The 11070-nt window shown below is 50.0% G+C and overlaps 1 protein-coding gene across 1 annotated transcript; it reads left to right on the top strand.

The window, feature by feature from the left end:
* The first annotated feature begins 8004 nt into the window (after nucleotides 1-8004).
* Nucleotides 8005-10379, top strand: LOC134202282 (uncharacterized). Its single transcript, XM_062677315.1, has 5 exons — nucleotides 8005-8078; nucleotides 8160-8406; nucleotides 8883-9264; nucleotides 9322-9915; nucleotides 9976-10379. Exons 1-5 carry the CDS (start codon nucleotides 8031-8033, stop codon nucleotides 10136-10138), a joined length of 1434 nt encoding a protein of 477 aa, XP_062533299.1. The 5' UTR covers nucleotides 8005-8030; the 3' UTR covers nucleotides 10139-10379.
* Nucleotides 10380-11070: the final 691 nt, after the last annotated feature.

Here is an 11070-nt window from a genome sequence, read left to right on the forward strand (position 1 = left end):
ACGAACCCTCGAGGTTAGCTGCGTGTCCTTGCAGCACCGAACATCGTGACTCGTTGTTTTAGAAGAACACCATGGTATCGTGCCAGCACATTGCCGGCTTTCCAGGTGGCCTTACCACGCCCTATGTCCTCGGAAGGTCTGAAGGATCGACTTCGCGCCTGCTTCCCTTTGCACGACTGGTATGAAGATTGATGATGCCGCGTGCACCCCAAATTGACCTCTCTGCGATAGGGCCTATTCGCCAGCACACAGAGGGACTTGCCGACGCGGTGCCTACGCCTGCCCCAGCCTTGACGAGGACCCCTTTCCGTCCTCGGACTCGGAACCCACCCGGTTGACCGACGCCGCGAAAGCGACGATACCATGTTGTTCTTCGCGCGGCCACTTGTTTGATAAAAGGATCGAGTTTGACCACAGAGCATGACCACCGGTATGACCCATGAAGCCGACTCCGATCCCTTGGACCACCTCTTATTTGCGCCTGAACTAGCCATCCTTGAGGGCTGCGAAATGGTGAGTTGACAGAAGGGGCGCCTAACATAGCTCTGGTCCTCACAAGTTCCAATACTCACGCGTCCACGGGTCTTCCGATGACAATTGACCGCCAGCTAAGGGTTGCGTACTTAGCTGGTAGTGCAGCTCTGGGCACTGTTGTCCTTCTGACATCAGCTAGAGTGAGAGGGTGCGTCCTGTGGGGTCTGCCTAGGATGTGGTGGGGTTCGACAGTGGGCTCTGTTGAACTTCTATAAAGAGCTGCATGTGTCCCCAAGCAGGCCCTATCAAAGCGACCGTGTGCCGCTCAAAGCGCACTAGCCTAGTCCTGGTGTTGGGTGGGACTTTAAACAAATTTGACCCGACTGACCGAGCGTCTGTTCACCAAGGAGGTGCGGCTCCAACTGCGTCTGTTCTGGCATCCAGCGGCTGAGTATGAAATGCTATTCCCCGGAAGCTATACCTAAGATGGCAGCCCCATCCCGGTGGATAGGGAACCTTGGGCCAACAACCTACTGTTCCCGAAACATCAATTTGTTCGAGAATCCGATAATGAAAGAATACGGACTGATTTTACGGCGACGACTCTTAGCGCGAAACAACGGACACGAATAGGAACATGGAACGTTTTAACCCTAGCCCAGCAGGGTAAATTGGCACAACTTGCCAATGAGGCACGCCGCATGAAGCTTGAGATCCTGGAACACAGAACGCCGTCGGGACAAGTTCTGCTATACTCTGGTTTACGAGATGAACACGCTCCCCGGCATCGCGGAGTTGGCTTCCTACTAAGCGCTCAGGCACACTCTGCGCTTATGAAGTGGGAACCTATAAGTGAAAGGATAATCGTTGCCAGATTTAGAACACGGGTCCGAAACCTTACTATAATCCAATGTTATGCGCCAACCGATGCTGCAAGACAAAGAGAACTTCTACAGTCAACTCAATGCCGTCGTAGATAGAATTCCGAAGGGTGATATCAAGATCTGTTTGGGCGACTTCAATGCGAAGGTCGGATCCGACAACTCGAACCATGAGCGCATTATGGGACGCCATGGTCTCGGAGAAATGAGCGAAAACAGAGAGCTGTTCGCAGAATTTTGTGGTAATAACGACATGGTGATCGGGGGATCGCTCTTCCCTCATCGACCGGTTCACAAGGTCACGTGGGTCTCCCGTGACGGCTTTACAGAAAATCAAATCGACCACATCTGCATCAGCCGAAAATGGAAACGGAGCCTTCTTGATGTACGGAATAAACGTAGTGCCGATATCGCGTCTGATCATCACCTCCTCATCGGCGAAATACGCCTGCGCATTGCGCGGATTCGTCGGCAGGAGGAAAAAATTGGACGACGATTCAACACACGCCGACTGGAAGATGCCACGGTGAAACGGTCCTTCGTTGAAGAACTGGAGACGCGTGCTGCAGATATTCCGGAAGGTGGCAGCGTGGAAGACCAATGGACCGCCATCAAGAATGCCTTCATCACCACCAGCGAGAACAATCTGGGCGAGCTACGCACCCAGAGAAAACAATGGATCACCGATGAGACCTGGAGAAAGATAGAGGAGCGAAGAGAAGCCAAAGCCGCGATAGAGCGATCGAAAACCAGAGGAGCCAAAGTCTTAGCCCGTCAACGATACTCGGCTCTTGAGAAGGAAGTGAAACGCTCATGTCGACGGGACAAGCGAGCGTGGGCAGACTCTCTGGCCGACGAAGGAGACATTCGACATTCGCCTCCTCTACGATATCTCACGACGCTTAAGCGAGACTAAGATGAATGCAACGATGCCTGTGAAAGACGCGAATGATCAGTTATTGACCGACCCAACTGACCAGCTGAAACGCTGGTTCGAGCACTTCGAACAACTTTTTCAAGTGCCAGCCAGGCCATCACCACCTCGGCATGATCTGCCTAGGATCCGACGTATAACACGCGTCAATACCGAAGCTCCATCACTGCTAGAGATTCAAACAGCCATCCAAAGCATGAAATCGAATAAAGCCCCAGGGGTCGACCACATATCAGCCGAGATGCTCAAAGCTGACCCCATGACATCCGCTCAACTACTGCATCGTTTATTTCGTAATATCTGGGACACCGCAACTTTTCCGGTCGACTGGATGCAAGGTATCTTAATGAAGGTGCCCAAAAAGGGTGACCGATAACTGGCGAGGCATTATGTTGCTGTCTACCGTTCTCAAAATTCTGTGCAAAATTATCCTAGCCCGGATTCAGGAGAAGATCGATGCGACTCTCCGGCGGCAGCAAGCCGGATTCCGTGCCGGAAGATCCTGTGATCCTGGAGCAGGTCAACGAATTCCAAGAGTCCCTTTACTTGGTATTCATTGACTACGAAAAAGCTTTCGACCGTCTCAATCACGAGAATATGTGGGGCGCCCTGAGACGCAAGGGAGTTCCTGAGAAAATCATCGGCCTCATCGAGGCACGTGTAGTGTAGAGTGCTGCACAATGGGGTCTTGTCCGACCCTATCCGGGTCGTAGCTGGTGTGAGGCAAGGATGTATTCTATCACCGTTACTGTTCCTCATCGTAATCGACGAGATTCTGGTAGATGCGATTGACCGTGAACCAAACCGCGGGCTGTTATGGCAGCCTATAACCATGGAGCACCTAAATGACTTCGAATTGGCGGATGATGTTGCACTCCTCGCGCAACGGCGCTGCAGAGTAAGCTCAACGACCTTGCCGAGCGCTCCTCTTCGGCAGGTTTAGTCATCAACGGCAACAAAACCAAATCGTTGGATGTAAACACGGTGACTCCTTCCAGTTTCACAGTAGCCGGGCAACCAGTGGAGAATGTTGAAAGCTTCCAATATCTTGGTAGCCAAATGGCGTCAGACGGCGGTACCAAGATCGACATAGGCGCACGGATAAAGAAAGCAAGGGCTGCCTTTGCGAGTTTAAGAAATATCTGGAAAAACAGGCAGATAAGTGAACGCACCAAAATACGAATTTTCAACTCTAACGTGAAATCTGTGCTGTTATACGCTAGCGAAACATGGTGTGTATCAGTGGAGAACACTCAATGGCTGCAGGTGTTCGTTAATAGATGCCTGCGGTATATAATTTGGGCCTGGTGGTCTCACAACTGTATCTCAAACAACGAGCTCCATCGTCGTTGTCACCAGAGGCCGATAGCAACAGAAATTCAGGATCGGAAGTGAGGCTGGGTCGGCCACACGCTACGCAGGGGCGAAAATTAGACTGGAACCCAGCGGGACATCGCAGCAGAGGCAGACCCAGAGGCTCATGGCGGCGAAGCCTCAATAAAGAAATAAAAGAAGTCGACCGAAATCTAACCTGGCAACAGGTTAATGCGATAGCCGGGCAACGCTCAGGATGGAGATCTTTCAAGTTGCACCACCGGAGGTGTACAGGATCCATAAGTAAGTAAAGTAGCCATCCTTGAGTCCACGCGCCACCTTCTGTGTAGCTTCGAGACGATTTGGGCGATAGTCGATAAAACGGCGCTCCAGCCAACTTCATTTTTACACATCCTCCGAACTAGGTTGTCCGGGGTAGTGTCCAGACCACATGTGGCAAGCATGTGGTCACGCATTGCGCCAAAACGTGGGCACACGAACAACACGTGTTCCGCCGTTTCCTCTAAACCTTTGCACACCAAACACTCGGGCGAGGCCGAGCAAGCCAGCTGCGTTACCTGCACTGTGATTTTACAGCACGCTTAAACGCCGGGCACATCGAACCCCCCATGGGGTGCTTGCTGTTCACAGCTTTTCTGGAACAAATCAAACAAATGGGAGGGTTCGTGCAGCATTGTGCCTTATGTCCCTCCAATTTGCAGCGTCGGCAGAGATTGCTTCTGTCAGGGCCTTTGCAGTCCCATTGCTTGTGCCCCGGTTCCAGGCACTTGAAGCAAACTTCGGGTTGCTCGTATATGCCCACAGGGCACACCGACCATCCCACCTTGACGCTCCCTAACTTGACTACCTTGGAGGCGTCCGCTGCAGATAGCCGAACCAATGCTACCTGCGTCCCTGCCGGACCTTTCCGTAGCCGAACGGCTGCGGTGGGTGTCTCCACTTCACACTGTCGCCGCAGTGCCGTGACGAGCTCTTCGACTTCGGTGATCTCGTCCAGGTCTTTAACCCTTAGGGCCGATGCCCACGTAGCGTTTTTTCAACGCTGCGTACACGTGGCGTTAAAAAAACGCAAGTGTGCATCGGTGCGGCGACGCTGCGTTACCGCTTTTTCCTGATGCACACATGCTTCCTTTTAACGCCATGAAGCCTCAATAAAGAAATAAAAGAAGTCGACCGAAATCTAACCTGGCAACAGGTTAAAGCGATATCCGAGCAACGCTCAGGATGAAGATCTTTCAAGTTGCACCACCGGAGGTGTACAGGATCCATAAGTAAGTAAAGTAGCCATCCTTGAGTCCACGCGCCACCTTCTGTGTAGCTTCGAGACGATTTGGGCGATAGTCGATAAAACGGCGCTCCAGCCAACTTCATTTTTACACATCCTCCGAACTAGGTTGTCCGGGGTAGTGTCCAGACCACATGTGGCAAGCATGTGGTCACGCATTGCGCCAAAACGTGGGCACACGAACAACACGTGTTCCGCCGTTTCCTCTAAACCTGCGCACACCAAACACTCGGGCGAGGCCGAGCAAGCCAGCTGCGTTACCTGCACTGTGATTTTGCAGCACGCTTAAACGCCGGGCACATAGAAACCCCCCATGGGGTGCTTGCTGTTCACAGCGTTGCTGAAACAAATCAAACAAATGGGAGGGTTCGTGCGGCATTGTGCCTTATGTCCCTCAATTTGCAGCGTCGGCAGAGATTGCTTCTGTCAGGGCCTTTGCAGTCCCATTGCTTGTGCCCCGGTTCCAGGCACTTGAAGCAAACTTCGGGTTGCTCGTATATGCCCACAGGGCACACCGACCATCCACCTTGACGCTCCCTAACGGCTACCTTGGAGGCGTCCGCTGCAGATAGCCGAACCAATGCTACCTGCATCCCTGCCGAACCTTTCCTTAGCCGAACGGCTGCGGTGGGTGTCTCCACTTCACACTGTCGCCGCAGTGCCGTGACGAGCTCTTCGACTTCGGTGATCTCGTCCAGGTCTTTAACCCTTAGGGCCGATGCCCACGTAGCGTTTTTTCAACGCTGCGTGCACGTGGCGTTGAAAAAACGCAGGTGTGCATCGGTGCGGCGACGCTGCGTTACCGCCTTTTCCCGATGCACACATGCGTCCTTTTAACGCCATGTGCACGCAGCGTCGAAAATACGCTACGTGGGCATCGGCCCTAAGGGTTAAAGACCTGGACGAGATCACCGAAGTCGAAGAGCTCGTCACGGCACTGCGGCGACAGTGTGAAGTGGAGACACCCACCGCAGCCGTTCGGCTACGGAAAGGTCCGGCAGGGACGCAGGTAGCATTGGTTCGGCTATCTGCAGCGGACGCCTCAAAGGTAGTCAGTTAGGAGCGTCAAGGTAATGGTCGGTGTGCCCTGTGGGCATATACGAGCAACCCGAAGTTTGCTTCAAGTGCCTGGAACCGGGGCACAAGCAATGGGCCTTAGATTCACCTCCGTCGTGAGCGCCCTCACCTTGACCGTCTCGCCAAGAACTTCCTCCGCCAACTTCTTGTAGGCGGCGCCCTTTTGCGAGACGCCCCGCTTCAGCTCGAGGATCATCTCGCCCATCCGGGTACGTCTTATTCGACGTACGTCGGCGCCGAGTTCACCGAGCTTGACGTCACTCATCATCGCCTTCAAGACGTCCGAGTACTTAGCCTCGTCCGTCTTGATGACTAGGGCATCGCCCCTGGAGCGATTGGCGCCTACCCTAGACTTCTTGCTACCCTCATTCGCCTGGGCCTTCTTTTCGGCCCTTGACGTCTTCGGTTTCCTCTTGTTCTTGGGTCCAGGAGGCGTCATCCCCCTCTATTTCCCTGGTCTGGTGCGGCTAAGAGCTCTCAGCCTGCCGTAACCCCTTACAACCGTCTTTCCTGGGTGGACGGACCTTTCCAGGTCCTTCCTCCCCCGGTTTTGGAGGTACTTGGCCGGGGTTCAGCTTCCCAGCCCCACTACCCTTGTTCGGGGTAGTAACCCTACGCGTTTTGGAGCTCATCCCCTGGAAACTGTGTCCCCCGTTGTTGTGTCTGCTCCGTTGGAGCAGTCACCCCCGACGTACCCGCAAATACTTGAGCCTCAGTCTGGATAGACTTTGGTACCACCGTCTTCGCTGGCACACCCTCGGTCGATTCGACCTTGCCCGAGTCCGCGAATCCTTGGGCCTCAGTCTGGGTATACCTCGACTCCACGGATTTCACGGGTTTACACTTGGCCGTCCCGACCGCCCTCTCCAGCTTGGCGTCTAGCATCGACTTTCGAAGTTTCTGCAAGCTCCTCTTGAGGTCCTTACTGATATTATACTTCGATGACGCAAAGTCGATGATGGCGTCCAGCTGTTCCATCGCCACCTCGAAGGTCGAAAGCCCATCGCGTTTGCGGTTCATCGCCTCCATAAGCCATGGGCCGTTTATAACCTCTACCGGCGTAATCTGGGCAATGGCTAAGTGACCCACGCTGGCGCTGCGCACCGAGCTGCCGACTATTGCTTCTAGCCTCCTAGGCGGAGACCTGAACAACCCCCAACTAACAATTTTGGTGCTAAAAGCTTCAACTTCTAGCCTTTGGCTGTATAATATTTGAATAAAAGCAGCCAATTCTGAATAAAAGAAAAGCCTCCGCAAATAATCCCTTAAACTTCAACTCGGCTATTATCCAAATATCTATCAGCTAGTCTGTTTGTGCCGAATATATTTCATCTTTTATCGTTTATGCAGCTTTCATATAGTCATAAAACAGCTCTGTCTGAATTAGCAACAAAGCTTATCGGTTAAGAGCTCATGTATGTAACTGAGTTGCTTGTTAGCAACTTCCCATATTACGGTGAGTAGCATTCACAATGAAAACGTTTTGGCTGTTGTTATAGCACTAACAACATTGACGAATACATAGACCGAAATGTCCGGTACAAAGCCATCAGAAAATCGGGCACCATGTCTTCTTCTTCATTTTGAAGAAAATACCCCTCGTGGGTGACGAATTACATTATACATAAATATTTTACGAGCGCTGACTTACCCCTCTTGACGTTTTGACAGTTTGTTTGTTTGTTTTTCTCCCTCACCTTGCGACGTCGTTTCGGTTTTGCATCGTACATAAATCTCGGGTACTTATTCAAAAGGACGTATGTGATTTTACAAGCAAAGATTCAAATGTCGATTTGTCCAATCTGATGGCACTCCCACGCAAATCAATACATTACCAACATGTAGCCGAAGGCTTCTCCTATAGGAGAAGCCTTCGGCTACCCGTTGGTGTTGGTTTGCGTGGGAGTCTGATTGGACAAATCGACGTTTGCATCTTTGTTTACAAAGTCACATACGTCCTTTTGAATAAGTACCAGATTTAATAACTATCAAATCGATTACTCCAACGCGTGCTTCAATTCAGAACAATTTTTTTTCTGTGAACATGATTTCTAATTCATCATCGAAAATTGATAAGGTCGCAACCGAAAAGGTAAGATTGTCTAACAGAAATGCCAGAGTGAACAATCTATTCATCTCCACAAACATCTTAAACTCAAAAAATATCTTACAGCCAAAGTGCGATAAAGCCGAAACAACGTCGTCAAAGAGCAAAGAACGTCCATACAAACTGCGACACGTTCGGAGCTTCTCCCGCGATTACCAGCAGATGAGTCACATTCCGCTGTATTGCTATTTAGGCCGGTTACAGTGCAAAGATGACGACCGTTTCGCCAAACACATGACGAAACACGGGCGCATATTTGGTTTCATTCGTCAGGTTGATGACTACATTCTGGAGGAAACGAGTTTCGCCGTGCGTTTGGACCTGGGTGCTGCGGATAGAGCCGCTTTTCTGCGCTCAAGCGAGTAGAGGGATATTTTGAAATCACTCCCATAAACAAAATTATTTTGCAGTTACTTGGCTGTCAAACATTTCCCGCTCTTCGAATTTCTCTTTCCACGCTGCATGAGGGCGCACAAATGCGCTAGACTCTACATGACTTTACAATTGTTTACATACATTCATGCTCCAATCAGCTTCTGAATCTCGTGAAAATTCGTCACGAGTGCTTTCTAGTTGCATTCCTACTAATTTTCCACTCGAAATATAATGAGAGAGTATTAGTTACAAAGAATACAAAACTCAAACAAAGTTTATTTTTATGTTTCCCCAAATAATAACAATACTTCTCAATATTAGATCAGAAATGAACAGAACAATGTTTGGCTCCGGCATAATAGAAAATTTTGGCTTCAGTTTGACAACCAAATCGATCCTATCCGCACCACCCAGGTTTGGACTACCGTCCCGATTACGCCAGAACGTTGGTGTACGTGCGGAACGTGTCACCCCATTCGGTGTTGCGACTCAGCAGGGCCTTCATCCACCTGGCAGACGGTCACATGAAGATGCTGATTGAAAGCGAGATGCGCCTTCCTTGGGGTACGGTTTCAAAGTTTTGCTTCGACAGTTGCCTGCTGTCGGAGCTGGATAGAAGCTACGGATTGGTTGGACTGGCGGACTCAAAGACAGAAATATTGGAACTTTACCACCTGCAAGTGACTGTGTTGAGTCATTTCGTGAAAGAGCAGCTAATTTTGAAGAAACCAACGATTCATTGTCCGCCGTTGAATCAGTATCCGGTACCGATGGAAAAGAAGATCATATACGAGAGGTGAGTTGTGTTACAAAATGTTCGAACTCAAATGATGCAATACAGTGCGTTTTACAGTTTTCAATGGTTCAACAAATATGTCGCAACAAATCACGAGCAGCTGTCTGCTGTGCGAAATATCGTGAATCGGACTTCGTTCCCTGTTCCGTACATATTATTTGGACCACCCGGTACTGGAAAAACTTCAACTATCGTAGAGGCAGTTTTACAAATTTGGAAACTACAACCCAAAGCCAACGTTCTCGTATCGGCAGCTTCAAATTTCGCCTGTGATGAATTCACCACGCGCCTGCTGGAATTCATTCCCGTCACCGATGTGTTCCGTTTCGTATCCTTCGTATCGATTTTGCTGATAACGGAACAACACCATCGTTCTCAAAGAGCAGTGGAGGTTTTGAGGAAGGTGGTGAGTATCGTCGCGGCCCCGACTACGAATATCCGGAAGGCGGTGCATCATACGAGGAAAATTCATCGTACGGCTATGGTGGAAGACCGTTCCGCGGCCGTGGAGGATTCCGCGGACGTGGTGGTTTCCGTGGCGGTTTTCATCGTGATGGCCCACCGCACCACGGGGACAATGATAAATGGCGTCGATCAGGAGTCGATGGCAAATATGATTCACGCCGTCGTTCGTGAACCAGGAATCGATAGGTCTCGCTCCCGTTCACCGAGGCGACGCAGTCCGGCTGATTCTGATTCGTCTTCTTGTAGGAATGGCATGTTATCGAATGCAAGAACGTTACCAGAAGTGGCACGGAAATCTACTACAGTCTGGCAAGGGGCGCTGAATTTGAACACTATTCCCCGTCAAGTTGCACCTAACGGACAGAGACCACGAAATAGTGGACAGCCTGATGAAGGACGAGGAAGGTAAACACCACCTTCGTATTACTCAGCGACTACGCCTCGATCAACCCAAGTTGGAAGATGTGCAGAAGCGCATATCGACGTCATCGTCGCACGCAATCTTCCTCGGCCTGCCGGGATCGACGTCATCGGTAGTATCGTCGGATGATGCCAGCGTTCAGACGCGTCCACTGCGTAATCTCGTGTCCTACCTGAAGCAGAAAGAAGCGGCCGGCGTTATATCTTTACTCAATAAAGAAACGGAAGCAACCGGTGTGCTCTACTCATTCCCGCCATGCGATTTTTCGACAGAATTGTTGAAACGAACATGTCACTACCTCACCGAGGAGGGACTGAAGGAAGACCATCTGGTAATCGTGGTGGTCCGAGGAAGAACAATCCTCTGAAGTGCCTTCTTTCTGGTATTGCAGCAACTAGTCCATATTGGCACAGCATACAACATGGCTGGTCTAAAAATTTGTTTGTAAATCAAAAGTTTGTTCTTAGACAAAGTTTTGACTTTCTGTTTATAAGTGGATATAGACACTTAATATATTTGTGATTTTTAAAAGTTAATTTTTGATCTAGCAGAAGTCCTAAATATGTAGAATTCTGATAGTTTACCCGCAGTGAGCGATCTGATAAATAATTTTGGATCAGTTTAATAGTTGGTTGGTTGTTTGCTCATTGTTTGTTGGTTGCTTCATTGTTTGTTAGTTGATTGATTGGTTATTTAGTTGATTGGTTGCTTGATTGGTTGGTTGGTTGATTGTTGGTCGGTTGCTTGATGGGTTGATTAGTTGTTTTGTTGATTGCTTGATTGATAGATTAGTTGGTTGGTTGCTTGATTTGTTAGTTGGTAGAATGATTGATTGATTGGTTGATTGCTGCTTGTTTTGTTAGTTGGTAGAACTGTTGAATGGTTGATAGTTGGTTGGTTGCTTGACTGGTTGATTGATT

The sequence above is a fragment of the Armigeres subalbatus genome, unplaced genomic scaffold (assembly GCF_024139115.2).
Source record: "Armigeres subalbatus isolate Guangzhou_Male unplaced genomic scaffold, GZ_Asu_2 Contig113, whole genome shotgun sequence".
NCBI lineage: Eukaryota > Metazoa > Arthropoda > Insecta > Diptera > Culicidae > Armigeres > Armigeres subalbatus.

Coding starts and splice junctions, on each gene's coding strand:
- LOC134202282 (XM_062677315.1), top strand. CDS start 8,031: ATGATTTCTAATTCATCATCGAAAATTGATAAGGTCGCAACCGAAAAG. Junction 8,079..8,159: donor ATAAGGTCGCAACCGAAAAG/GTAAGATTGTCT, acceptor AATATCTTACAG/CCAAAGTGCGATAAAGCCGA. Junction 9,916..9,975: donor CGTGAACCAGGAATCGATAG/GTCTCGCTCCCG, acceptor GTCTTCTTGTAG/GAATGGCATGTTATCGAATG.